Raw genomic sequence first — 27,253 nt, 5'->3', positions numbered from 1 at the left:
TATTTATTTATTTTACATGGAAAACAAAGTTTTAAACTATTTTAGTGAGAGTATTTTTGCTCACTATTTTAATCTAAGGTGTATGCTCAATACTTGACACGTGTTCATAAATATAACTATGATTACATAAATTAAAGTAAAAAATTAACTGTGGTTATGACTATGAACACGTTTCAAGTATTAAGAAGGGTGGTGTGAGCATAAACCTTAGGTTAAAGTGGTGAGAAAAATATTTTAGTTGGTAATTGTTAATTGATTAAATTATTTAGGCACCACATTTTTAATTTTAGACCACCTCAAGTCTTGCTTGCCACGTAATAACATTATCATTTCAACACGTGCGTCTGTACATGTCGACATTCACCCTCCAACTCTCTTCCTTTCACCCTCTACCCGTAGTTTCTTCATTTTTCTTCTCCAATTGAATTTCTCAATTTCCCATCTTCTTTTCCTGTTTGGTTCTCGCGAATCTCCAATCAGACAAGACAAAGGGTCGACCCGTTAAATGAGTTGCTCTGGTAAGATTCCCAGTTGCCCTCCTCTCTATTTTTCTTTATTAGCAATCTGAAGGAGCAAAATTTTTATTTATTTATTTATTTTTCTTTGTTTATGGTTGTCTGGGTAGGTCATAGATCTTCATATGATTGCAGCTTCTATTTAAATGTTATACTTTGCTGCACTTATACATTGATTGCCAAAATCTCAGTGTCGGTTTCATGGCAACTTTTTGCATTTTTTACAAAATTTAATTTTAATTTTTAATTTTGGTTTGGGAGGGGTTGAATTGCTGTAACCTCAAACTGGGCATGTCTGGGAAATGGTTAAGAAGGAAAGAATAAAGATTGGAATGTTCTAGAGCGTTTGGTATTGAACCCACTTGCTCGAAGTTTTATTTTTCTTGAGGGGTCATACTGTGGAGGAAACAGTGGCATTGCATTCTCTGATCATATTCATATTGTGATGAATCATTGCAAATTTAATTGCTGTTGTGGAGTTTAAGATTGTCCTGTGAGTGTGATGATATGATCTTTTTTCTTTGTCTGTAAAATCAAGCGGCATTTCTAGTTCTGTTATCCATTGTCAATTACGCTTGCATATACAAACTTTTTGATGATAAATTTGTAGCTTGGAAATGTACTATATTGGATTGGGGTGAGCAAACTTCAGGCTTCTCGATTATGGTGAATGATGAATGATGAATGTTAAACGTCAGTTTAGAGGCTTAGGAACTGATTTGTTGTCCAACCAATACAAGTTGAACTAGTCATTTGTTATGTAACAACTTTAAGCGGAGGCACATACCGAGAGGCCTTAGTTTGTACTTGGTGGGGAGACATCTGATGGGCAATGCATTTAGATTCTGTAATCTGATGTCATTGTCGTATGATGCTAATATGCTATTAGGATATATAACAAAAGATTTGTTTATTTAATACTTCATGAAAGCAGTGCTTGAAGGCTTCTTTGTGGTTCAGCTTTCTAATTTATGCTGTTATTTCACGTGCATTGATTTGTGTATTGACAAGCTTCATTTGTCAGCTGGAAAATGGTCTGGTGAGCTTAAATTGCACTAGGGGAATTTCTAAATTCTGAAATCATTTTTTTTTTTCTCTACTTTCTTGTCCCTATTAATTGGTACTGTTGAGATAGTGCATGGAAAATCTCTGGTTTGTTTTAAGTTTTAATTGAGGTGGATTTCTTCCCGCTGCACCATCCGTTGTGTATAAAAGTTGCTAACAAAAATGCAGTTTGACATATTACTAGGCTGGTCATGGTTTAAAATGTTATATAGATCCTATTCTATGATGGTGATGATTTGTGAAAGCCAATTCCTAGTCTAAGTAGACTTGAACTTGTGTAGGTTGCACTGATTTTGCTCTTTATTCTGCAGATATGTGTTTCCCTTCATCCTGGTTTTGGACATCAAATAAAATCTGAGGTTTCTGTTACTTCTTCTTCTACTTCACCATTTATTTTCGCAGAATCTTGTGGATTTCCAGAAGGTCAGTGTTATTTCTTTCTCATGTATTAGTCTGTTTCAGTTTCAACCGCCATACCATATTTGTACAACCAATCTATGGTTTAATAGATTTGATTTCTCTGATATTTGTTTCCTTGAAAAGTTGATTACTTTGATATATTTCTGACAGGTTTGGGAATTTAATTTTATTAAGTTAAAATGTCGTCTCCAAGCAAGAGGAGAGAGATGGATGTCATGAAGTTGTAAGTTGTTGGTTACTGTATTATCTCCAACCTTTGTAATCTGGGTCTTATGTTTCTTAAGACTGGATTCCTCCTCCCTTTTGGTATATCAAAGGGGTATCTGTAGTCTTGTTGGTACAAGTACTTTAAATCATGTTGCTGCCTTCCTTGCTGGTACAATATAAAGCTATGTTTAATGTCTTTTTCAATGTTTTTCAGGATGATGAGTGACTATAATGTGGAGACAATAAACGATGGGCTAAATGAATTCAATGTGGAATTCCATGGTCCAAAAGAAAGTACTGTCTTGCACTCATCCTTATACTTTTTCATTATATAGAGTTCCCTATATGATTTTATGTGCGTGGATGGAGGCACATTATAATCGAATGTGGTATAAGCTCAACTTTGGAAAGTTTTTCATCTTTGTTTGTCTTTTGGTAGACTTTATTAGAGGTTGCTCTTAGATTAATGCGTTTTGGAAACTAATGTTTCCTTTTTCTCCACTAGTCTTTTATTGGCTGAGGCTCTAATAGCTTTAGTTTAGACGTTGTTTAAAACGCATTTTGGTGTAATATACTCTGTCTGATGCGGTGGTTGCAGGCCTTTATGAAGGCGGGGTTTGGAAAATCCGCGTGGAGCTTCCCGATGCGTATCCATATAAATCTCCTTCTATTGGCTTCATTAACAAGATTTTCCACCCTAATGTTGATGAGCTGTGAGTATTCTGTAGTTTGAAAAGCAAAATCACCTCTCATTACATCTTATTAGAATTATCTTCTCTAGGATTTTTTAAGTTCTAATTGTTACTAGTACCCGGCACATTGGGTCAAATAAAGGCAGAAGCATTAAGTTTACTTAGAATGGTGTAATACTGCTGCTAATTTTCAAATGCTTTGAATAAGTTTGTGGAATTGACAACATACCTTTTTTTTTTTTTATTTCTCTAGTAAGCAGCTGGAACTTGAGTAATTGGTTATTGGTTTTTAATTTTTTATGACCTGACTGATTTGTCTTTCCCGAGTAATTGCAGATCTGGTTCTGTCTGCTTAGATGTAATTAACCAATCATGGAGTCCAATGTTCGGTAATTATCAGCCCAATTTAGTAAAAATTATGAGTCTCATTTTGCAATACACTGCTGAAATACGTTGGCTTTGTATATCTGGACTGTCTTCTATGAGTCAGTGATGTTTCACTCTTCTATTGTGTTTTTGTTTTCACATTTGTTCTTTTCTTTTCTCATCTGAATTTTCTTGGATTTCTCACATATATAGCCATGGTTCTTCTTGATGCAGACCTTTTAAATGTTTTTGAAGTTTTCCTTCCACAACTGTTGCTCTATCCAAATCCTTCAGATCCGCTCAATGGCGATGCAGCATCATTGATGATGAAGGACCGAAAACTCTACGATCAGAAGGTGAAAGGTAAAAGTTACTCTAGAATTAATCTACGCTTTTTCAATAAATATGCTTAAATTATTGGAAACAATCCCTAAAATTTTAGAACTTTATCTATATTTCCACTGTGATTTGTGGATACAGAGTACTGCGAGCGATATGCAAAGAAGGAGCATATTACCAATTCAACTCCAGATGAGGAGAGTGGAGATGAAAACATTAGTGATGAGGAAAGTGATTCAAGCGACGATGATATTGCCGGACATGCAGACCCGTAGAGTGAACTGATGGTGCAGGGGGGGCCTTTATCTATGATTAAAAACCACCAGTTATAGCAGCAGAAAATCCCCCATTACATGTTTACCATTTAAACTATGTTACTATCGATATTTGTATGACTAGATTCCTTTTGCTTGTAAAAATATCATGAATTATGTCAAATAATTTACTTCTGATGTTGGTCAATGGTCACTAAATTTTTTTAATGTTATGAAGAATCACATTGAAACACAAGACACATCAATTTTATGTGCTCTTTCAAATTTGACCCTTCCATTGGTTATTTGTCTTGGTCAAGAAAGACTCACAAAAACTTATAAAGGGAAATATGCTGATCTATTTTCTTCCTTTTGTGTTCGAAAGGAAATGTGCTGATCTGAAACTCTTTAGATAATATTTGAATTATTTTTGGGACAAGTGGAGTTCTTCTGGGTCATTTTATAGAGGCAGCAGGATTTTGGAAGAGACCACGTCCAGCTAACAATATGTATATAAACAACAGCTATAAAGTAACAGTACCACCAATGAAAATCAAATGAAATCAATTTAGAATATAATCATATACTTATTTTAAACACTTCAAAGTCTACAACTTGACTGGACCAACGAAGCTTAGTGATTATGTGTTTGTCCAACGTGCATCCCATTAAGGGAGAGAGTGATACCTTTTTGTGCCATATGCCATGCACATCCATGGTTTGGTTGACTAATGTATAACCTATTTTAAGAAATTATCAAACGACATTTTTTTTTGGACGAATAGGATTATCAACCCACATAAACCTATGTGAAAGTTGATTCAGAAATTAGGGAACTAATAGGATTCAAAGCCAGAATTTTTTATCTTTTTTATAAGGTTGATATTCTAAACTATTCTAATGTACGAGAAGAGGGTTCAAACTCGAGTGCAATGGGGCGGACACACTGCCTTGACCAACTAGCTTAACCCAGTAATAGGATTCAAAGCCAAATTAAAATATTTGATTTTGAGCCCATTTTATGCTACCTCTTTTGGTTACTTGTGATGGCCATTGGTAAAAGAACTCCATTTTACTGAACCAAAAGTTACCTTTCTTTCTGCAAAAACGCCTACTCTGCAGTCTATTTGTGTAATGTGTTGAGCTGTAACAAGGCATTGCAGGGTAAAAAGGCTTATCTGGGTTTTACTCTTTGATGTCTGAGAAGGCAAAGTTGAATCTTGACCACCCTTGGAGGGTCTCTACAAGTCACTATATCACACTGTTAATTCTAGAAAGGCTATTGAGAAGGACATGCCATCAAAAATTTGACTGCGTAAACTGCCGGCACATATTTTTTTAGAATTGTGAGAGGCTATAGTGCGGTGTGGTGTGAGGCTCATTCTGCAAGCTCCTTATGGTACATAACCTTAACAATAAAGAATATTTCAAACTCTCTGTCAGTATGAGCCAATTGGCACCAAGTGATATTCCAGCAACAAATTTCAACATTGCTACTTTCTTTTTGTTTTGCAACTTCCATCAATGAAGCCCACTTCATAAAGAGGAAACCAAAACCACAGAGCCATTTTCCACAAAAAACTCTACTTAAACATAAAAATAAGAAAAAATGAATGGTTTTCCCACTTGGGCACTGGCCATTTTGATCTTTCTCATCTTTCAAATGGCTAATTCAGAAGATCAAGACTTGAAGCAACTCAAGCAAGTGCTGGTGCAATTCATGGACAAACTTTCACCGGGAAATTCTGTGAGAGATGTCAAATGGGGTTGGAACATGAGTTCAGACCCTTGCAGAGACCAATGGGAGGGTGTGACATGTGATAAACAGAATTATGTGAAGAAAATAGTTCTTGAAATGTCCAATTTAACTGGAGTTCTTGATGCAGATTCTCTCTGCATGGTACAGTCTTTGGGTGTTGTGAGTCTGAAGAACAACAAAATCTCTGGTCTGCTCTCAGAAGACATTGGAAATTGCAGAGATTTGACCCACTTTTATATAAGTGGAAATCAGTTCTCTGGTGACCTTCCTGACTCTCTCTCACAGTTGAATAATTTGAAAAGGATTGATATATCCAACAACAACTTCCATGGTGAGCTTCCTGATCTGCCAAAGATTTCAGGCTTGATATCTTTCCTTGCACAAAACAATCAACTTGATGGGCAAATACCAGATTTTGATTTCTCCAATCTGAAGGTGTTCAATGTCTCCAACAACAACTTCAGTGGTCCAATTCCTGATGTCAAAGGCCAACTCACAAAAGACAGCTTTTCAGGTAATCCTAAGCTATGTGGAAAACCACTACCAAATACCTGCCCACCTGTCCCAACATCTATAATGCCAAAGAAGAAATCAAACAAGTCCTCATCTAAAAAGCTTCTCATCTTCTCAGGCTACATAATACTTGGCCTGGTTTTTGTGTGCTTCTTTGTGTATAAATTTATCAGCAAAAAGAGGACCAGAGAATATGAGGAAAAGGGTGGAAATGAAAAGATAGCAACAGCTGATACTGCTAGCACTGTGCCTAACACTATTACTTCTAGTGAGTTCAACGCTGATGGTGTGCCTAAGACAGCAGAGTACTCATTAACCTCTGTTGAAACTGGAATGGTTCCACCGCTTGTAGTTCTCACAAGTCCATTGCTGATGGGGTTAAGTTTTGAGGAGTTGCTCCGAGCTCCAGCTGAATTGCTTGCAAGAGGAAAGAATGGAAGCCTCTACAAAGTCATGCTTGATGATGGGGTTAACTTGGTTGTGAAGAGGATCAGGAATTGTGGGATCTCGAGCGAAGATTTCAAGACTAGGATGAAAAAGCTCGATCAAGCTAAGTGTCGAAATGTCTTGCCAGCAGTTGCATTCTATTGTTCCAGACAAGAGAAGCTCTTGGTTTATGAATATCAACCGAATGGCAATCTCTTTAACCTTCTTCATGGTAAGCTTGAATCTTGATTATATTAATTTTTGCTACAAATACATATATTTTAGAATTTGAGTAGATCTAATTTACCAATGAGATACAGAAATGATTAACTGAAACACACAGGATTTTCACAGTAAAAAGAAAGTCAATGCAACATAAAATTACTAAAGCTCAAAAAGAAAGGATGAAACTTAGAATTTATTTAGACTCCCAAACTCAATGTTCAGATGATTTGAAGGCCTAGCTAAGTAGGCTTGTAGTACAGAACATACAACAAAAAACTACATATCGAATCCATGGTTGGATTAGTAGCAAGTCAGCAACAATATTTTGTTCTTTTTTTTTCTTCCTCAAACCTTGATGCATTATGGTATGACAGAAAAAGGTACTGGATATAAGCTTGTTGGCATGAAAGTTCCTAAAGTAGCATTACTGATTATTTGTATGCTTCATTTTTCGGGTCACAGGATCTTCAAATGGCCAAATATTTGACTGGGGAAGCAGACTAAATGTTGCAGACATCATTGCCGAGTCACTGGCGTTCATGCACCAGGAGCTACGTGAAGATGGCATTGCCCATGGCAACCTCAAGTCCATGAACATTTTGTTCAACATGACCATGAAGCCCTGCATCAGTGAATATGGGGTAATGGAGACTGAAAATCAAGACCAGTCATTCCTTTCTCCAAACAATGGAATTGAAAGTTCTAATGCAGGCCATGCATATAGCACATTCAAGGATGATGTTTATGGTTTTGGTGTGATTCTTCTTGAGCTTTTGACTGGGAAGCTGGTCCAGCAAAATGGGTTTGATTTGCCTAGGTGGGTGCACTCGGTGATTGAAGAGGAGTGGACTCTTGAAGTTTTTGACAAGGCCTTGATCCAAGAAGGTGCAAGTGAGGAAAGGATGGTGAGCTTGTTGAAGGTAGCATTGCAGTGCATAAATCCCTCATCAAATGATAGGCCAAGTATGAGTCGAGTTTCGATGAGGCTAAAGTCTATAAAAGAGGAGGTAGAGAGATCTATATCTTCTGACCCATGAAAAGAAGAAAAGAAAAAAACACTTCATTATTAAGTTGCATCTCTTGTTGGAGGAATTTGATTCAAAATCCTATCTTTCTATGCAGAAAAATTCTGTGCTTCAGCATTAATGGTATATGGTTGTATTTTGTTTTTGGGTTATCCTATATCCTATGTCCTAAAATGTTCAATTTTGCTTTAAGGAGATGCATATCCTGAGACTGCTATGTTCATGTCATGCGGTATGAGTGATCTTACATGTAAATTGTGATTGGAAAGCCTTATTCGTGACAATGGACCCGTCACCCGTGGTTAAGGAACAAGTTGATGCAATATATGACCGTTTAATTCTTCATCAAATTTTCAGAGACTGCTGCTATCCTCTTCGTAAGTGTCACTGCAGAAGGTAAAACAAGAAGCACTATTTGACAAATGACAATTAAGAAAAGACATCTTATTTTAAATTAAATTATCACTTTCTCAACAAGAACATGGCCTTGTTGGTTTAGTCATACTCACAGCATTTGCTTTCAAAATAAAACAAAATGGACTGATTCGATATCCACAGGGAGTCCAAAAACGTCTGAAAATGTGTCGTATAATTATGCAATTGGGCCACTCCTATAGTCATGGATGACCAAAAACAGTGAACATAAAGAAATTAAAAGAATAAAACTTGTCACAGAGGATGAATGACTTTGACATAGATGAAAGGTTCGCCATGGTTTTGAACATTATCATCATAATGCACAACAAAACTCTCTGACTGGTTTGCTGGTTAGTTATCAACTAACGTCAGGCAGAATTGTCAAACCCTTGGAGAAATACCAAAAAACATGATTAGTTATAATCACCTGTGTTTAGTGGGTGCAATTATGGATACGATTTGGTGCTATACGTGCAAGGAAAAGCAAATGTGACCCTACCATCTGCTTTTGTCCGCCCCTTTGCGATTTCTTTTTCTGTCATCAGATCCAAAGCTTGTTTGGTTTGGTCACTCAGTCTGGCTCAGACCCAAAATACAGTAGGGTAGGTTGGGAGATTTGCAATGGACACATAACTTTCTACCAATTCTGCCACTTACCCACTTGACCATTAATCTGGAAAATTGCCAGGATTGATGGGAAATTGCCTGATTAGCAGGGAGTGAGCATAGGATATATCATCATTGCAAGATGATCATTTTGTTTACTTGTTTTGATGAAAAATAAGTCACACTGACCACTTTGGACAATCAAAACTGGGTGGTGGCCCTCCTCCAGCTTTTCAATTTTTAATTAGATTTGTGACATACGTCTAATCCCACATAACTTAGTTTTTTAGGCTTGTCTGGTTTGGTACACTACATTTATAGTTGATGACAAAAGCTGTGATTGTGATCCCTCATCACCTCAGCAATGTGTGCCTTCTGCAAAACTGCTTGCTCTGGGCCCATTAAAATAGTTCAAATTGGAGGGTCTTTTTGTTATTGCAATGGGCTCAAAAGAACTCCCCTTGGCCTTCTCTCACTCTCCAGTCTTCACAGTTCGCAGTTGTTTCTTCCAGTCTATAAGCTACCCTTACCCTTCTGTATATATCAAAGCACAAACAGAATTAAAAATCTTTCTTCTGCTACTTCTTCTGTGGTGCAGAAAGAATTCAAACCGGACGGTCTCCTCCAATTCTAGCTATGGTTCCATTCGCACCCTCCATATCTAAAGGTAGGTCCTTTGCAATTTTACCAGCTACATGATTCTTCAAGAACCCATTTTTAATATCTCAATTTTCCAGAAGGAAAATCTTTTTGTTCACATATACGAGTACTTAATCTGATTAGGTTTCTCACCTTAGCATTACATTCTTAATTCTGCATTTTAGCTTGCTCACCCTTTCTTCTGTTGTATTCTCAAAGCAAGTTTAGAGTGTCTTCTAAAATTGTGCACTTTGTTGAGGAATTTAGTGTCTAAATCTGAGAAAACCTGGTAAAAATAGTTGCTTTTGAGCAATACCCATCTCCTAAAATGTCTAGAATTCTCTGTGGGTTGAACCAGAAAGATGGTAATTTGGTATACCCACCACCTTCCTCATTTTCAGTTCCTTCTGTTAGCGTTAACAATGGACAGGAATTGTCCCCTTCTTCATCATCATCATCATCATCATCATCATCATCATCTCTTAGCAATATCAGCCCAGTACTTCTTTTGGTTATAGTAATTCTAGCTGTTATCTTTTTCATCTCTGGCCTTGTTCATTTGCTTGTAAGATTTCTCATAAAGAGGTCATCTTCCTCAATCTTTCAATCCAATAGATACCCAGAAACCTCTGGGTCTCGTGCTATTCAAAGGCAGCTTCAACAGCTCTTTCGGTTACATGACGCGGGCCTAGATCAAACTGCCATAGATTCTCTACCTGTGTTCTACTGCAAAGACATTATTGGTTCAAAAGAGCCATTTGATTGTGCTGTTTGTCTCTGTGAATTTTCTGACCAGGACAAGCTGAGATTGCTCCCTAATTGTGGTCATGCTTTTCACATTGATTGTATTGACACTTGGCTCCTCTCAAATTCAACATGCCCCCTTTGTAGAGGGACCCTTTTGAGCTCTGGGTTTTTCTTGGAAAATCCAGTGTTCAATTTTGATGATGCTAGGGAAATGTCAAATAGGTTCGTTAGTGAGGGAGAGAACATGTGTTCAAGTGGTCAGAAACATTTGACTATGGAGGAAGCTGCTGGGGAAAAGAGGGTCTTTTCTGTAAGACTTGGAAAGTTCAGAAGCTTAAATGAAGGAGTAGAAAGTGGAGGGAGAGTGGGAGAAACCAGTAGCTGTAATTTGGATGCTAGGAGATGTTACTCAATGGGTACATATCAATATGTGGTTGGTGACTCAAATCTGCAAGTGGCCTTGTCCCATGATTGTAGTGGAGATAGTGATGCCAAGCTTGTCAAAGAGGGAGTTCATAATGGGAACTTCACAGTTAATGGGAATCTGGAGGGGAAGAAAATCAGTGGCCGGCATAAGGGTGAGAGCTTCTCTGTTTCAAAGATCTGGCTTTGGTCCTCGAAAAACCGATTCCCAGGTTCTTCGAATGCTCATACTGGTGTACCTCCTTTTAGATTAAGTTCTCCAATCAGATGAAACATGAGCTGTATAATTAGTGTATGTTATGTATGACTGAAAATTAAGCTTAGAAGTTATGCCTTTTACTTTCTTTTTCATTGTACATACGGATGCTTAATTACTTGTAAGTTCAATTTAGCAAGAGCTATGTCCAGCAATGTCCAGACCAGATAAAGAAAATGGGAATTATGATCTAAAAACTAAACCCACATAAGCGTTTCTTTTTGAAAGCAAGAGCCGTTTACTTTGGGTTCTTCATAAGCAAGAAACACGCAGAAAAGATCACAGTATCAAACACAAGGAAGGGACAAATAATCAGAGCCTTTTAGTACTTTCCTTCATTATGCAGCAATCTCATCGTGATGAACAAAGCACTTTATCAAAAGATCACGAGAAGAAAACTAGCCGAAGATGGCAGCAAACTAGCTTTTTGGGAAACAATAATGGGCTCACCATATATGATTCAAATTTGGGTTTGGGCTAAAGGTGCTTGCTTTTAGTTTGTTTGGGCCTCTCATAGCACCAAAACAAAAGATGACCTTGGACTTGGAAACCCAGTTGGTTTTTAGGTTCCTCGCCATAAACGGGTCGTCGTTTTCTTTTCTTCCTCCCTCTCCTTTCCTCTTCCTTTTTCACTCTACTTTCTCCATCACAGACACTGTCTCAGTCTGACAGTCTCTCTCTCTCTCTCTCTCTCTCTCTCTCTCTCTCTGAAAATGGCGCTGGCAGAGAGACCGACTGTCCGAGTCTCGAACATTCCCCAAACAGTGACAGCCAAAGAGCTCCTAAGCTTCCTCCAGTCAAAACTCGGGACTGACTCAGTCTTCGCCGTCGAAATCATCAGCGATCACAAGAACTGGAAGTCACGAGGCTTCGGTCGCGTCCAGTTCACGACCCTTGAGGCCAAATCAGAAGCATACTCTCTTTCCCTTCAGAACGGCCTCGTCTTCAAGTCCGAAAGCCTCAGACTTTCCGAGACCTACGACGACATCATCCAACGGCCGGTGGACCCAAAACGCCGACTGAACGGCACCGTTTTGCATGCGGGTTTTATGGTAAAGGGCGACTGCATGAGCATGTTGGAGTCTTGGGAGGGCGTGAGAGCTTGGGTCATGCCCGAGAGGAAGCGGGTCGAGTTCTGGGTCTGGCTGAGAGACGAGTGTTATAAACTGGAGATTGCATTTGAGAATATTATGGAGTCGTTCGGGTGCCGTTTGGGTGGAGAGAAAGTGAATGCCCTTCTCTTGAAGGTAACTGTTTCTTCCTCCCTCTCTCTCTCTCATCTGGGTTTGTAGAATTCTTAAGGAATGTGAATGTGATTCCTGCTGTTTGTTTCTTTTGGGTTTTTTTTGTTTACAATGAGAGAAAGTTGAAGTCTTTAGTTTTTTTTTTTTTTTTTATGTTGCAAGATTGCTGCTTTTGTATGGTTTGTTTAAGAGTTACTGGTATTAGTGTGATTCGGATAATATGTAAACACAAAACATTTTGAATTTCTCAGCTCAAGTTTGGTCCGAGGATCTTTCGTAAAATTTCTGGACCTAATGTAGCTGCCAGATTTAGCACTGATCGGTATCACGTATGCAAGGATGATTTCGATTTCCTCTGGGTACGAACTACCGATTTTTCGGATATGAAATCTATCGGGTATTCTACTTCATTCTGTTGGGAGATTGAGGAGGAGTTTTCTGTCTCAGATGTATTTGAATGCTTCCCATACTATAAAGATAATGATGTGGTGGATCTCATTTTAGATAATGGTGAAAAATACTGTTCGCCATCTGAGACAGTTCCACTTGTGAAGTGCAGATCAGATTCAAAGTTACCATATGAGATCCTTTTCCAGCTCAATGCACTTGTTCATTCCCAAAAGATTAGTCTTGCAGCAACAGACTCTGATCTGATTGAGTTCCTTAGTGGTTTAAGCGTCGACACTACTAATGTGCTTCTTGAGAAGCTGCACAAGCGCAAGACCACTTGTTATGACCCTCTATCATTCTTAAAGATGCAATTACATGTCTTAGAAAGAAACCATAAGAGTCGTCCCTCACCCTATAAAAGATTAATGGAACATAATGTAATGAGTTGTCATAGAGTCTTAATTACCCCATCAAAGATTTGTTGCTTAGGTCCTGAGCTTGAAAAATCAAACTATGTTGTAAAGAATTTTGCAGCCTATGCTTCGGATTTTATGAGAGTTACATTTGTTGATGAAGATTGGAGTAAGCTTCCTGCAAATGCTATATCCACAAGTATACAGCAAGGTATTTTTGCAAAACCCCATAGAACTGGAATATATCATCGGATGTTGTCTATTCTTCGAGATGGGATTGTTATAGGAGAAAAAAGATTTGAGTTTCTGGCTTTCTCGGCTAGTCAACTTCGATCAAGTTCTGTTTGGATGTTTTCTTCTAATGACAATGTAAAAGCAGAAGATATTAGAGAATGGATGGGCTGCTTCAGCAAGATCCGCAGTATATCTAAATGTGCAGCTAGGATGGGTCAACTGTTCAGTTCTTCTACCCAAACTCTTGTTGTTCCTGCACAAGATGTAGAGATTATTCCTGATGTTGAGACTTCTTCGGATGGTGTAACTTACTGCTTCTCAGATGGTATTGGAAAGATTTCTCTATCTTTTGCCAGGAAAGTTGCTCAGAAGTGTGGTTTGGATCAAACTCCTTCAGCATTTCAGATTCGATATGGTGGATATAAAGGGGTGATAGCTGTTGACTGTAGATCCTTTCGGAAGCTATCTTTGCGTAGCAGTATGCTCAAATTTGAATCAAAAAATAGAATGCTTAATGTCACCAAATGGAGTGATGCCATGCCCTGCTATCTGAATCGAGAGATTATTTCCCTCTTGTCTACCTTAGGGGTAAAGGATGAAACATTTGAGGCATTGCAAGAGGAACAATTGCGTCTTCTGGGGAAAATGCGGACAGAAAGAGGCGCGGCATTGAATGTCTTTGAGAGATTGAACGGGGCTGATTCCAAAAATACTCTTGTAAAGATGTTACTTCATGGTTATGAGCCAAATGCGGAACCTTACCTCTCAATGATGCTTCAAGCATATTATGAGAACCACTTGTCTGATTTAAAAAGTAGATGCCGAATATTTGTCCCAAAAGGCCGGGTCCTGGTTGGGTGCTTGGATGAAACTGGAAATCTAGATTATGGTCAAGTTTATGTTCGAATAACCATGACAAAAGCAGAGCAAGAAATGGGGGATCAGAGTTTCTTCCAGAAGGTGGATGAGACAACATTAGTAGTAACAGGGAAGGTGGTTGTCACAAAAAATCCTTGTCTTCACCCAGGAGACGTCAGGGTACTTGACGCTGTCTATGATGTGGTACTCGAGGAGAAGAATATGGTGGATTGCCTTATATTTCCCCAAAAAGGAGAAAGGTATACATAACACTATTAATGCATTTGTTTCATCTTGAAGATTATCGATTATTGTTTCACTAATTATGGTATGCTTGTGACCTAATTATTGCTTTTGTTTTCCTTTCCATGTATAATTCACTCTTTCTAATTTTATCCAATGTATTAAATATCATGTGGACAAGAGGTGGAAAACATGAAAATATCGACATCGGTGATATTCTGAGAGAAATGATGGAAACTATTAAGGAAAGCGCAAATTTTTTGAGATGTTTATTCAATCGATTATCTATTATATTTGACTAAAAACTCAGTTTGAACTTGTGTGAATAATTGGATTATATTGTTTAGGAGGAATGCAGTATGCCTGGACAGACATTATTGTCTGAAAACGATTAAGTAGTCATTGAAATCTAACTGAACATAACAGTTTGGAATACCTGTATGGTACATTACACGATTAACTTAGTACCACATAGAGTTCTTCAAATGCTTAATCGTACATGTATCACAACTCATGCATTGAAAAGTGTATAAAATTACGTAATGCAATCAATTCCTGGCCAATCAAATAATCATTCATAGTTTTTGTGATACAAATTGCTTATTTACAAACTAGTAATATTTATATGCTAAGTAATTACAACAATATCGAAAAATAAGTAACACCGGAGAAGATTAAGCATTTTAACAGTCATTTATTTATAGCACATGCATATAACTTTTAGCTGCAAGTTTACTTTTTAGTTATTAAGTATAATAAATAGCTTTGCAAACAAAAGACAGGTTAGTCAGAGTGGCCGTTGCCTCCTTGGATGGCCTGGGGTTCGAACCCCCAGCCCCTCAAGTAAGCCCATTTTTATGTGCATCTGCTGGTGCACACAGCAGGCATGCACAATGTTGCTGCAATGCTTGCAGCAGGTTATTACTCCAAAAACCAAAATCATCATATTAACACTAATATATCATCTCTGGTAGATAAAGAAATTATCAGCAAAATATCGAGATACTTTCAATATTTTAGACATAAATTTTATCCAGATATGTTAAGGTATTAAAAATTTAAGGTGGCCGAATAGTTGTAAATATCTTTTATTAAACATTTGTGCACATTTTCAGATATTTCATTTAATATGGAAATATTAGTACACAATTATCTTCATTCCATTCGTCACTGTCGTCCTCATCATTATTAGGTGAAACACAGCATCTGATTCTGAGAAATGGTTAGCTTATTTGATTTTATATTTTTTATGTGTAAGTGGAAGTGAAGTTCCTGGGTAAGCTGGTCTTTGGGTAATGCATCAGGAGAACTGGGCTTTAGGATAAAACGACATATATGTGTTTGATCTGGTTCTTTCTGGCAGATTGGTCTTACATTTATACTTTCATGCTTTCATTCAATCTGTGTAACTTCCTAAGATTGTTTGATTCCTCAGCTCAAATCAATTGAACTGGATGTTGTTAAAGCAATATATTGTAAAATGGTCCATAGTGTTTAATTATATAGTAAATGTGGTTGGGAAACTTTTCGCAGGCCTCATCCAAATGAATGCTCTGGGGGTGATCTTGATGGGGACTTGTTTTTCATAAGTTGGGATAAAGATCTGGTCCCTTCTCATACTGTACCTCCCATGGACTACTCTGCACGGAGACCTCGTATAATGGATCACACTGTGACCTTAGAGGTAAATTCCAAAATTGAGTAAACAGTCTCCATATGGCATTGAATATGAACTTCAAAATACATTGCCAATCTAATTGTCGTTTCTGTCTAACCATTCTTGAATATGCAGGAAATTCAAAAGTTTTTTGTTGATTACATGATAAATGATAATTTGGGTGCCATCTCTACTGCACATCTAGTTCACGCTGACCATGAACCAGACAAAGCTTTGAATCCAAAATGCCTGCAGTTGGCAGACCTGCACTCCATGGCCGTCGACTTTGCAAAAACTGGTGCACCTGCCGAAATGTCCCGGACCTTAAAACCTAAAGAATTTCCAGATTTCATGGAACGGGTGGACAAACCCATGTACATCTCAAATGGGGCACTAGGAAAACTCTACCGTGCAGTCGTTGGCTCAGTGTTGCAAGAAAAAACAAACTTGGTTTGGTCAGAGCAGATTGCTGAAGCAGCTTACGATCAGGACCTTGAAGTGGATGGTCTCGAGTCGGTTCTTGAAGTTGCAAAAGGTCATAGAGACATGTACATAGAGAAGATGAGGACGATGATGAACTATTATGGGGCAGTGACCGAGGATGAAATACTGACAGGTAATCTGCGAAATCGTGCAGCATATCTGCAACGCGATAACAGGAGATATGGAGATATGAAGGATCGGATATCACTGTCACTCAAGAACCTACAAAAAGAAGCAAAAGGATTGTTTGAAAGCAGCTGCCCAGTTAGTGAGCATCAGAGAATGGCCTCAGCATGGTATCATGTCACTTATCATCCATCGTATTTCCAACAAGACATGAATTGCTTGAGCTTTCCATGGATTGTAGGTGATATTTTACTCAACATAAAAGCTTTGAATAATCCAAGAAAGGACATATAGACACGTATAGAGCAGAGCACCATGTACTTAAACAGGGTTTTTCTGTGGTTATAGGTGCGCCATCTAGCGGCTTATGTTGTACGTCTATGTGTTTGTACCATTTTAGTCTAGTTTCTCCCATCATTATTAGTAATAGTAGGTGTCCTGTAACCGTATAAACTTTTTCATTTTCAAATATGGATCAATGCGAAGGGTAGTCGGGATATGCATTAACGGCTTAGAGTCGCCAATAAATATTAACGGCCTAGAGTCGCCAATATATTAAGCAACTGTTTCCTTGTTGACAAGACTAGAATAATCCTAGGTCCCACTACAAGGGTCCCAAAATTATGAAATAATTTCACTGCAATCTAGTTTACAATTAGTTTTAATTGTTTAAGAAAACGACGTTACAACTACATCCCAGCCAAAATTTGTCTTGTAATAAAATTGCGAGCAAATAATAAATAAGTAAATTTATTAATCACTAGTCCATACTCCTTACTGAAGAAACATACACGCATGCTTATCCTCATCCTCTTTCAATCATCATCATTGGTCCATTATCTTCATAGTATTTGACAATTTGTACACCCACCACCATCAAAAACAAAATTAAAACATTAAAAAATTATCTAAATTACTACAACGACATTATCGACAACCAAACAAAAATAAATAAATAAATAAAGGAAAACTGACGGCGCCACGTCATACGTCTCGGTCAACCTTCCACCATCCAGCCAGCTCATTGAGTGGCCATTCCAGCAATCAAATGCTCACAACACCTCCATGCGCATTCTCACTCACCCGTACACCGCCACGTCTTTACTTGATTCTGGTAACCCGGACCTGACCGGAGGAAGCGAGGCGAACCGGGTCGAGAAATCGCGAAATCCGCCGACTTCGTCGTCTTCGTCCTCCTTGCCTTCGTCGAAGTTCAGAGCATAACTCAACGGGTCGTATTGGAATTTCCCGTGGTGCCGCCCAGCACCGGAGCTGCCGCCGCCTCCGCTTCTATTCCGGTTGAATCGGCGAATGAAAGTCTTCCACCTTGGGCCGGCGACGATTTCGGACCACTCTCGAAGCTTGTAGAAGGCTTTGAAGCCTCGGGACCACCAGCTGTCGTTGTTTTGGTTCGCTCGCATCCGCTCCCACCAGGCCGACGACGCCGGGATACAGAAGCAGCAGCGCGAACTGGTTCTTCCGTGGCCTATTGACTCCAAGTCAACGTCTTCCATGGCCATATGGACTTGTACAGACGACAAGAGGAAAAGAGAGAGAGGAGGCTGAGGAAAACCCCCAATTGAGCAATTGCGTCTCTCTCTGTAAAACGGTGTGCGTGTGTGTTTTATAAAGATGGTAAGAGAAGAAATGGAAGTTTGTAACGGAAACATATCAAGTGACCGGCAATTGGCGGTGACCATTCTGACTATCTGTATCGAGAACGACTTGTCGTTTTTTAGTGGTTCCGGTTTTGCCTTATAATTGAGAAAATGGAGAAAAAAAAATTCCCAAAATTAGAGGCAGCGTTTGGGAATTAGGCCGTTGTAACTTGTAGGTGACGTTTGGTCTGGTGTGTGGGTGGGGGGCCAGTGGGGCCCAATGCTTAGGTGGGATCGATCAGAAACCTAATGGATGGTGATTAAGGAATCAACGCCAGCGCCGATCTCGCCTAATCACTCCGCCATTATCTACATTATTGTTTCCTTCTTTTCTCTCTTTTATTTTTATTTTTATTTTATTTTATAGTTTTTTTAATTGGAGTTGAACTTGTTTGAGAAGTTTTACGTTGGCACCTACCAAATTGATTGAGATTTATGTTTTTCTACAAGGAGGAGAATATTTTCCCCGTATTAGGACCAATGCAATCACATTGACCCCACACCCCAAAACTGAAAATGACATCACTCAAGCTTCCTAACCTAATATTAATCTGCCGAAAAAAAAAATGGAAAGAAAAGAACTAAGACCAAACCAGTGTTGACATTTTGCAAATAAGCTACAAAGAGAAGGAAACAAAAAGCCATAAGGGTCAAAGGCATCAGTAGAAAGAAAAGAGTTTGAAGAAGAATTGCTGCATGGCATATGGCCAGACTCCTCACCAGTCAACATTGGTCAAGAAAAGCTCAAACCAAGTTGATCTTAGCTCATCTGTGTCCAATATATTCGGGTCCCAGATAGTGGATCAAGTAATACAAGGTCAGAACAAGTGCATTTCCATTACAAGTTAGCATTTTCTGCTTTCTAACAACCCATTTTTTCTCAAGTTCAGAAATTGTAAAATGCAGATTCAGTTATGCCAAAGAAAATGGCAACACATAACAAGGAAGAATATAACATCCGGGGGAATTAAAGAATCAGTACGGTTTTCATTTCCCGCATCTTCTCTAGATATAAAACACCAACATTTCAAACGGAATGAAGGAGAGGTAGGTAATCAATCCCAGTAAACAAATCTCAAACAAAGCTGACTACCTGTTACATATGATCATAAGATATGGTAAAGAGGAAACAAATAGCACAATTTATAAGCATCTGAGATAAGAAACACCCTTTCCTGGATCAAGCAATCACACAAACGAAATTAACAGTACCATAATATTGTAAGGGACAAGGGCACCTAAAACACAGAGTGTTAAACCATTTTAACAAACAGCAGAACAAAGCACATACTGTTACTGCTACTAAACTCAATTCCACAACTAGCAGCTTAATACTATTAAGTATAATATCTTCTGACAGCTGATATTGAGCGAGCTGCGCTTACATTGCAAGAGCTCCGCCAACTTGACCGCCATGAACACCCCAGAAATAGCTTCCAGCATCATCGGACTTCCCTACATCAATAGCAATAGCGCCAAAGATTGCTCTGAAAGCCCCACAAACCACCAAAGGGGTGGAAGAATCAGTCTTGGGAGAGACTCTAACCACCTTATGCAACCCCAAGCGCAACCCGTCAGCGGCACAGGAAGATTCTACTTTGGATATCTCTGAAACACGACGGTTCAATTCTTTTGCAGAAATATCAAGGTCTTTTTCAAGCAGTCGTAGAGAGGCTGATGTTTCTATGACATTGGCGCCCAAAATGCTCAGAGCCCTGTTATTCTCTTCAGAGAAGGAGGCATGGGTCATTGACCGGCGAAGGAGCCCAGGTTTTTGGAAATTATAGCTGAAAAACATAGAAAGAGAGTCCATTTCTTCAGTGTCACACAAACACTAACAAACAAACACACACACGCAATCAAACATATACAAATACCTGGAAATGCAATCAAGTTTGATCATTAAAGCTATTGGTTTGGTTTCAATGCAGTGATTATTCGTCAATATTGTCCAAAAGTAACCATCAATGATAGAGAAATCCAAACTATGTGTACATGTTTAGTCACGCAGGGTGAGATAACAGTGCTAAGTTTTCCTTTCTTTTTCCTAAACTTTCTCAGAAACCAGAGTCAATGATCCAGAATCGAAATTCGAAACACAAAAATGAAGGGTGGAAAAGACAGGAACTTTACCCAATTTGCTTCTGAAGGGTTGCGAGGGCTGTTTCAAATGGCGATGAGCGTACGGAGATCTGCGCACGTTGATCATTGGTCGCGATACCCTGCACAAAACCACCCGCGTAAACTATACACTGAAAGCAAAGCACTTGGTTACTCAAATTTAGCTGCCAAAAATTCAGAGGAAAAAGAAGAATTTTGAAACAGACAAACTATTTAATTTTCTAGGTATTTTCTCGGGTAACAAACAGAGGTCTAAGGTTTAGATGCAGACCTGAATATGAGGAACGATTGCGAAGACGAAAATGGTGAACAGAGCGAAACAACGACGAGCCATTTTCACTTTTCTACGGTCTTTCCTTTTGGTGTGAGAAATGGAGTGTGACTCTGCAAAGTAAAAACCCAGCAGCTATGGACTTATCCTTTCCTCTGGGATTCGATGGAGATTGACCACAAGTCAATTTTTTTCCTTGTTTTTTAATTTTAAATTTAGTAAAATAATATTCTAATCTAACAGTATAAAATAAAGTTTTATCATGAGGGGTTGTACCTTGAGGATTAAGTATCTTAAATTAATTTTAAAGCTATTAAAATGCTAACATCTCATACAAATCAAAATTTTGGGAATTTTGATTGACATTGAGATGGCAAGGAGTATGGGAACAGAGAAAATTGCAGTAAGAACTATGATTTCATAAAAGAATTAAGTATCACGTAACTACAAAGCCAGTTCAAATTTACATACCAATGATGCCCTTGTATCTCTTAAACTACCCATGATAAAAAGAAAATATTTAACCTGTGAACTAAGAAGGTAAATCCCCTCGGATCCATGGCACTAACACATAAACTGCTAGACATTAACCATTGACATCACCAGATCCACAGTAATCGCTTGTGATTGTCTTCCTCTCCGGGAAGAAAATAACCAGAGCAGCATCATGTCTGGCTTTCCACCATGCAAAAAATAAGTTAGTATGAAAACTCCAAGAGTTAATCTTTGATTGCTTTTTGTATACTTGTATCATCAGAAGAAAAACATCCATCCAAGCTAGCGACACTGATGTGCTCCTCTACCCTACGCACGGTTCACATGATATTCTCGAAAGGAGCTTGAATTTCCCAATTACACCTTGGCTTGAGACTTGAATCAGCCGCCAGGCCTTTAAGTAATGTGATGACATCCACCGTATCATCTAGGTAGTACCTAGCTTTACTGGGTTTTTGGCCAACAGTGCATGCAAAGATCTCAGGAGCTACAGGTTGAGATGGATTATATGATGTGCTTGATATGCTTTCAAACATGTCCTCATCTGATCTATCATCCCCAATGCACAACACAAAATCGGGCGCGTTCCCTTTACTGATCATCATGGAAAGAACTTTCTGCGCAACTAATCCTTTAGTAACTCCCTGCAGTGTGAATAAGCCAAATGACATCCCTTAGGCCACAAGAAGAATACATAATCGCAAAAGAGAGGGAAGAAACAGGAGAACATAAAAATACCTGTGGTTTTACTTCGACAATATGTTGGCCCCTTTTAACAACTACAGGCTCATTGGCGAGGACATTTTCAAGATGATCCAACATCTCCATGGCCTGGCATGATCCAAAATCAGGATCAGCATCTAGATGGTGCCATACCAAGGCACTCTCCTTGGTCTCTATGTAGGAGCCATCAGTTGCCTCTGTATACAACTTCATCACAGGTTCTGCAATTTGCTTCCATTCGAAATCTATGGCTGAGGAACTGGTTTCCCAACTGGACGTGCTACTCCATCTATGAGAAAATAAAAGTAATGTGGAATCAAAAGAAAGTATAGACTTTTACCTGGAAACAACTAATCTAACAAAGGACAATTCTTAAATAATTCTCTATAGTTTTGAAACTTAATTTATACATGTGAGAACTTACCTTATGAAGTATCCATGCTCTGCTGCTATACCTAGATTCTCACATTGAGCAAACCATTCACTGAGAGAGTTTTGACCCCTGCCGCTAACTATAAACACAGTGTTCTTGGGGTCGCTGCAAAGGTTCTTCAAAATAGAAATGACTTCAGGACTTGGGGTCTTAACAATAGAAGATTCAGGCACTATTGTTCCGTCATAATCCAAAAATATTGCCCTTCTATTTGTCCTCTTGTATGCAGAGAGGATATGGTCAATGGAAAGCTTCCTAAAACTTGGAGAAAGAGACAAGATTCTAAAATTCAGACCAAAACCAATTCCCCAACAACGTTTTCTGTAGTGATCTTTGCACGCTCGCTCCAGATCCTGCATAAAACTGCGGGACCAGTAAGCCACATCATGAGAGCTAACATACCGATAATGTTTCTCATGGCGCAATTGCTTTTCTAAAGCAGGCATTGTTATGGCCACATTGAGTGCATCAGCTACATCTTCAATATTCCACGGGTTCACCCTGATTGCTCCACTCAAAGATGGTGAGCAACCTATGAACTCTGAGACAACAAGTGTACTTGTACGAGGGGAATCAGAGGCAAATCCAACAGCTTTATCCATATTTGGAGTGCCCTGCCTACAAATGATGTACTTGTAAGGGACTAGGTTCATGCCATCCCTCACAGCATTAACAATGCAACATTCTGCCAAAGAATAATAGGCAGTCTTCTCATGAAAAGGAACGCTACGGTCAATCAAAACAACTGGTTCATAGCCTGGAAAACCAAAGACTTGATTTATCCTTCTGGTCGTTGAATATGTTTCCTTTTTAGCTTCCTGAACATCTTTCCCTGTGCTTCTTGCAGGATTTACAATTTGAACCAGGACTACCTTGCCCCTGAACTCCGGGTGCTGCTGCAAAAGCTGTTCCATGGCCAATAACTTCATACTGATCCCTTTAAATATGTCCATGTCATCAACACCAAGAATAATCTTTTTCCCTCTGAACTGTTCTTGAATCTCCTTGACCTTCACGGAAGACGAGGGGTGATTTAATGCAGATTCAAGTCGACCCATGTGTATCCCCACAGGCAGAATTTTAATGTACACTGTGCGGCCAAAATATTCAAGTCCAATGTATCCCCGCTTAGATTCATATTCCAGGCCAAGCATTCTACTGCAGCAAGATAGAAAGTGGCGAGCATAATCAAATGTATGAAAACCAATCAAATCCACATTTAGCAGTGCTCTCAGAATTTCATCTCTGACTGGCAGGGTCCTGTAGATTTCTGATGAGGGGAATGGACTATGAAGGAAAAACCCAAGCTTAACTCGTGTAAAACGCCTTCTCAAAAATGTTGGAAGAATCATAAGGTGATAGTCATGAACCCATACATAATCATTTTCAGGATTGATCACCTCCATAACTTTATCAGCATATATCTTGTTAGCAGAAACATATGCCTGCCAAAGTTGCCTGTCAAAACGATTGCTATGGTCCGGGCACATGGGCAGCATGTAGTGAAAGAGGGGCCACAAATACTGCTTACAAAACCCATGATAATACTTCTTTTGAAGCTCAGAAGGAAGAAATGTTGGCACGCAATTAAATTCCTCCAGCAGTTTCTGGGATACTTCTTCTTGTTCACTTGCTTCAATGTCAACCTTCAGAGACCCCACAAATATAACCACAGTACCAGATGAGAAACCATCTTTCAGTGGAAACAAAATTGCATCCTCGTCAAAACTGAAGCACCATTTCCCCGATTTTGTATCCTTCTGAGCATGTAGAGGGAGAAAATTTGCCACTATGATTTTCTTCTCACAGATCTCAGAAGGGGGAACATTTACACCTTCATTATTAACCCCATCACTATTTTTTGCATCAGGAATGACTCCCTGAAGAGTCATCACCTTCGTAAGGGCTCTAGGGGTCTGAGGGAAATTCAACATCTCCCCCGATGCCAACTCCAACAAACTTATGCAAGATCTTGAGAACATGATTACACCTTAGGCGTTCCTGTGCCAGGTTAATGGCTCGGAGTTCGAAATAATGTACAACCAAGAACCTTGTGCGAAGTAAGAACCTATAGGAATGGCAGGAAAAAAAGACAATTATAAGTACCCTATGCAAAATAATGGCAAGCCATGAACCAGACATTCAATTAATTATCATGGAACAGAAATTTTAGTCATTGGTAAAGAAACTGATCCCGTCCCTACTACACGTCAGGCAATTGAGCATAGTATGGAGAACAAAAGAAATTCAAAAAGCACAGCAGATTGAACAGATTTCTAATCACAACACCATTTTTTCACAGTTATCAGTCCTTCAGTATAACAATTTCTATCTGATTTTCGCGAAAAGTACATTATTAACTTGCTCCGAGTACTACGATATTTTTCTACTACTGCTCATTTTAGAAAGAACAAAAATTTGCTGTTCTTTTGTTTTAATTTTCTGTCTTGGGTGAGAAGTTACATCTGCTTCTTCATACTTATGGGTAAACTTGCAAAGATGATGACATGATTACAGTAATCAGAGGTAATAGAGCGATCAAAGCATACCTTATAACCAGCTAAACCTACTGACACGGAAAAATAGAATCGAATTTCATACAATAAACACTAGTAAAGAAAGGAAGATAAAAATTGTAACAAAAATGAAAGTTAATACCTCGCTATTAACTTGGGAGCAGATTCTGCTTCGTTAATTCTTATATTCTAAGCCATTTCTAAAATCTCCATTAGAATGATCTTCAAATTGATTTCTCAAAATTTCAATTCAACACCAGATATATTCATGGAGCAATGATATGAAAGGAATTAATTCTCCAACTCAATAAAACTTGCAATTAATTTTTATCCCCAAAAATATCAACTTCAAACATGAACTTATCTGTTCAGACCCAAAAAAAAAAAAAAAAACATGAGCTTATCTGCATAGACATAACGGACGCAAGGAATAATTTCCAATTAATGCAATGCATATCTGATCTGGCTATTCATGGGATTCGTCCTTATCTTTGATCATTATTGATATCCTCACGCAACAAACCAGAAGAGGTAAAATTAATATATATTTTTTAATTAAAAAAAATCATTACTTATCACTGCAGCTTATTCTGTTTTCCAATCTTTGTAGCAAGCGCTCTGTTTTTCTCAGTTTAGTTATGTCACGAAGTTTCTTGATAATAATTCTCCTTAAAGACTCAAACTTTTATCGATTTAATATATACCATGCTACATAAACACACCCTTTCAGCACAAGATTTTATCTTTATCTAGATATAGTTTTCTATGCATATCCATGAGTACTTAGAGAGAAACAGAGAAGTTAACCTGAAATGAAGTCAGATTGATCCAACAACAAAGCTTCTACCGAAGCTATCTGATATCAGTACGGAACAGATTTCCTGCGAAAATACCTTGCACATTTAGACATTCAACAAAACCCAAAAAAAAAAAGAGAGAGAACAGAAACGAAAGCTCTGTTTGGTTTCTGAGAAAGAAAATAATGAAAAGATAAGAAACAGCTGTGTCATTTCACAGAAACTGAATCATAAAGTCAACCTCCAACAACCCAAAAAAGCGCAAGTATTGATTTCCCTTAAATTCTCAGCAACCCAGAAAAAAAAGAAAAACCACAACACAGCTCAGAGCTGTGAACAAACTTACAGAGAGAGACGGGAAGAGAGAGAGAGAGTGCAGGGACAGAGGTGGATATGGATATAATGAAAGAAAGAATGTAAGACTGTGTTTGATATTTTTTATATGGGAAAGAGACCGAGACGAGGAGGTGTGTGTTAGGTTTGAAACCGGTGAGATTTGTGAGAGTTTTTAATGGTTTCGAAACTGACCAATATAAAAAAAATATATATGAAAGAAAGAAAGTGGAAAATGTCGGGAAAAGAATTTTGGATGGAGGCTCCGTTTTGGTTTAGTGTTTGTTCTGTTTTTTAAAAATAGTTTCGTTCAACAAAGGAAGCTCATGGAGTCTTGAGAGACAGATTATAGGCGTAGAAAGTCAAAAAAGAAGATATGTATGGAGAGAGAGATATAGAGAGAGAGGATTGCAACTCCTGGTTGGTCTTACGTTATAGTCCTGTGCCTTTCTTCTTTCACTGATGCACTTCCTTTTCAAGTTTATTTCATGCTTACCCTTACTCTACCTTATGTGATACATTTGAAAATTTGACACGTTATATCGTCTTTATCTGAATCATAATAAATACTAGCTTCTCTGCACATGCTGGGAGTTTTTTTTTTTAAATTTATTTTATTTTAGAAATAAAAAAGGTAATGGACAGTTGTGTTCCATAATATGCATTTTTTTAATATTTTAAATGTTTCATCATTCTTTGCCTTTTACTTTATATATATATATATTGGTGTAAAGTGAGAAACCGTAATTTGTAATTCAGTCGACCAAACCCTCCACTAGTCCTCATTACCAAAATAATAATAATAAAAAACACCTAAAATAAAAAAAAATAGGGTTCACAAATTAGTTTACCAACTATTTCTGTAAGTAGAATGTTGATTCATTTTAACTTATTACCCACCTAGATAACTCGCTTGGCCTACAAAGTTTTATTTGAAGAAAAGTCCAATCTTGGGAAGACTAGTCTTAATTACAATGGCTTTTGTGGGTTAATTACCTAAAACCTAATTGTTTAGGTACCAAAAAGGCAGAGTTAAATATTTACATAAATAATGTTATCCTTCCAATAGTGTCCTTTGCATTACCAACTGGTGGTGGTGTTTTGTATTTAAATAAAGTTGACCATCCCTTGATACCATAAAAAGAAATCAAAGACGCCTGGTTTTTAAAATGGAAAATGCTAGGGAGACCAACTTTAGATACCTACTTTTTTACCAAATCTGTAGGTGTGGCTTGGGACGCACTTGGGGGGGTGGGGTTTCCTGAAATTAGAGGGGGGGAAGCCGCCGCTCTGAAGACCAGTAATCAGGGATACGGACATCAACTAAAACAAACCCTTGGAGGCCAATTCTAATTAAGCTTGTA

General features: G+C 38.3%; 7 protein-coding genes across 11 annotated transcripts; 4 read left to right on the top strand and 3 right to left on the bottom strand.

Moving 5' to 3' along the window:
* On the top strand, nt 348–4,114 carry LOC18777106 (ubiquitin-conjugating enzyme E2-23 kDa). Its single transcript, XM_007209595.2, has 8 exons — nt 348–518; nt 1,892–2,003; nt 2,151–2,223; nt 2,422–2,501; nt 2,806–2,920; nt 3,236–3,288; nt 3,500–3,628; nt 3,746–4,114. The coding sequence occupies exons 3-8, from the start codon at nt 2,180–2,182 to the stop codon at nt 3,877–3,879; spliced, it is 555 nt and encodes a 184-aa protein (XP_007209657.1). The 5' UTR covers nt 348–518; nt 1,892–2,003; nt 2,151–2,179; the 3' UTR covers nt 3,880–4,114.
* LOC18776130 (probable inactive receptor kinase At2g26730) lies at nt 5,248–8,131 on the top strand. The gene is made up of 2 exons (XM_007210223.2): nt 5,248–6,788; nt 7,244–8,131. Exons 1-2 carry the CDS (start codon nt 5,468–5,470, stop codon nt 7,816–7,818), a joined length of 1,896 nt encoding a protein of 631 aa, XP_007210285.1. The 5' UTR covers nt 5,248–5,467; the 3' UTR covers nt 7,819–8,131.
* LOC18778116 (RING-H2 finger protein ATL46) lies at nt 9,227–11,121 on the top strand. Its single transcript, XM_007209201.2, has one exon. It carries the CDS (start codon nt 9,797–9,799, stop codon nt 10,907–10,909), a length of 1,113 nt encoding a protein of 370 aa, XP_007209263.1. The 5' UTR covers nt 9,227–9,796; the 3' UTR covers nt 10,910–11,121.
* LOC18776512 (RNA-dependent RNA polymerase 2) lies at nt 9,923–17,575 on the top strand. The gene is made up of 4 exons (XM_007211250.2): nt 9,923–12,141; nt 12,390–14,293; nt 15,810–15,960; nt 16,069–17,575. Exons 1-4 carry the CDS (start codon nt 11,608–11,610, stop codon nt 16,834–16,836), a joined length of 3,357 nt encoding a protein of 1,118 aa, XP_007211312.1. The 5' UTR covers nt 9,923–11,607; the 3' UTR covers nt 16,837–17,575.
* LOC18776499 lies at nt 17,292–18,663 on the bottom strand. The gene has a single exon (XM_020563565.1). It carries the CDS (start codon nt 18,240–18,242, stop codon nt 17,622–17,624), a length of 621 nt encoding a protein of 206 aa, XP_020419154.1. The 5' UTR covers nt 18,243–18,663; the 3' UTR covers nt 17,292–17,621.
* On the bottom strand, nt 19,268–20,851 carry LOC18777707 (protein NUCLEAR FUSION DEFECTIVE 2). 2 transcript variants are annotated; one of them, XM_007209593.2, is made up of 3 exons: nt 20,593–20,851; nt 20,334–20,422; nt 19,268–19,987 (listed from the first exon to the last, which is right to left on the bottom strand). In XM_007209593.2, the coding sequence occupies exons 1-3, from the start codon at nt 20,653–20,655 to the stop codon at nt 19,582–19,584; spliced, it is 558 nt and encodes a 185-aa protein (XP_007209655.1). In that variant the 5' UTR covers nt 20,656–20,851; the 3' UTR covers nt 19,268–19,581. The 2 variants fall into 2 exon arrangements, with proteins under 2 accessions (XP_007209655.1, XP_020419155.1); XM_020563566.1 differs by having other exon boundaries at nt 20,334–20,452; nt 20,593–20,771.
* LOC18776343 (probable alpha,alpha-trehalose-phosphate synthase [UDP-forming] 9) lies at nt 20,991–26,287 on the bottom strand. 4 transcript variants are annotated; one of them, XM_020563561.1, is made up of 5 exons: nt 25,903–26,287; nt 25,567–25,640; nt 22,235–24,311; nt 21,826–22,099; nt 20,991–21,731 (listed from the first exon to the last, which is right to left on the bottom strand). In XM_020563561.1, exons 3-5 carry the CDS (start codon nt 24,223–24,225, stop codon nt 21,408–21,410), a joined length of 2,589 nt encoding a protein of 862 aa, XP_020419150.1. In that variant the 5' UTR covers nt 24,226–24,311; nt 25,567–25,640; nt 25,903–26,287; the 3' UTR covers nt 20,991–21,407. The 4 variants fall into 4 exon arrangements, with proteins under 4 accessions (XP_020419150.1, XP_020419152.1, XP_020419151.1 ...); XM_020563563.1 differs by having other exon boundaries at nt 25,798–26,234; XM_020563562.1 differs by having other exon boundaries at nt 25,567–26,234.

Source organism: Prunus persica, chromosome G5 (genome assembly GCF_000346465.2).
Source record: "Prunus persica cultivar Lovell chromosome G5, Prunus_persica_NCBIv2, whole genome shotgun sequence".
Lineage (NCBI taxonomy): Eukaryota > Viridiplantae > Streptophyta > Magnoliopsida > Rosales > Rosaceae > Prunus > Prunus persica.
Note: the sequence above shows the minus strand (reverse complement) of the source record. Positions and strands in the feature narration are given on the sequence as shown.

Excerpts from the sequence above, each read along its gene's own strand:
- LOC18777106 (XM_007209595.2), top strand. The coding sequence starts at position 2,180 with ATGTCGTCTCCAAGCAAGAGGAGAGAGATGGATGTCATGAAGTT. Across the intron at positions 2,224-2,421 it reads GAGATGGATGTCATGAAGTT|GATGATGAGTGACTATAATG; the intron begins GTAAGTTGTTGG and ends AATGTTTTTCAG. Across the intron at positions 2,921-3,235 it reads CACCCTAATGTTGATGAGCT|ATCTGGTTCTGTCTGCTTAG; the intron begins GTGAGTATTCTG and ends GAGTAATTGCAG.
- LOC18778116 (XM_007209201.2), top strand. The coding sequence starts at position 9,797 with ATGTCTAGAATTCTCTGTGGGTTGAACCAGAAAGATGGTAATTTGGTA.
- LOC18776499 (XM_020563565.1), bottom strand. The coding sequence starts at position 18,242 with ATGGTCACCGCCAATTGCCGGTCACTTGATATGTTTCCGTTACAAACT.
- LOC18776343 (XM_020563561.1), bottom strand. The coding sequence starts at position 24,225 with ATGTTCTCAAGATCTTGCATAAGTTTGTTGGAGTTGGCATCGGGGGAG. Across the intron at positions 22,100-22,234 it reads GAGCATGGATACTTCATAAG|ATGGAGTAGCACGTCCAGTT; the intron begins GTAAGTTCTCAC and ends ATTTTCTCATAG. Across the intron at positions 21,732-21,825 it reads TTGTCGAAGTAAAACCACAG|GGAGTTACTAAAGGATTAGT; the intron begins GTATTTTTATGT and ends TTCACACTGCAG.
- LOC18776130 (XM_007210223.2), top strand. The coding sequence starts at position 5,468 with ATGAATGGTTTTCCCACTTGGGCACTGGCCATTTTGATCTTTCTCATC. Across the intron at positions 6,789-7,243 it reads TCTCTTTAACCTTCTTCATG|GATCTTCAAATGGCCAAATA; the intron begins GTAAGCTTGAAT and ends TTCGGGTCACAG.
- LOC18776512 (XM_007211250.2), top strand. The coding sequence starts at position 11,608 with ATGGCGCTGGCAGAGAGACCGACTGTCCGAGTCTCGAACATTCCCCAA. Across the intron at positions 12,142-12,389 it reads TGAATGCCCTTCTCTTGAAG|CTCAAGTTTGGTCCGAGGAT; the intron begins GTAACTGTTTCT and ends TGAATTTCTCAG. Across the intron at positions 14,294-15,809 it reads TTTCCCCAAAAAGGAGAAAG|GCCTCATCCAAATGAATGCT; the intron begins GTATACATAACA and ends AACTTTTCGCAG.
- LOC18777707 (XM_020563566.1), bottom strand. The coding sequence starts at position 20,655 with ATGGCTCGTCGTTGTTTCGCTCTGTTCACCATTTTCGTCTTCGCAATC. Across the intron at positions 20,453-20,592 it reads CAATCGTTCCTCATATTCAG|TGTATAGTTTACGCGGGTGG; the intron begins GTCTGCATCTAA and ends CTTTGCTTTCAG. Across the intron at positions 19,988-20,333 it reads ACCCTTCAGAAGCAAATTGG|CTATAATTTCCAAAAACCTG; the intron begins GTAAAGTTCCTG and ends TATGTTTTTCAG.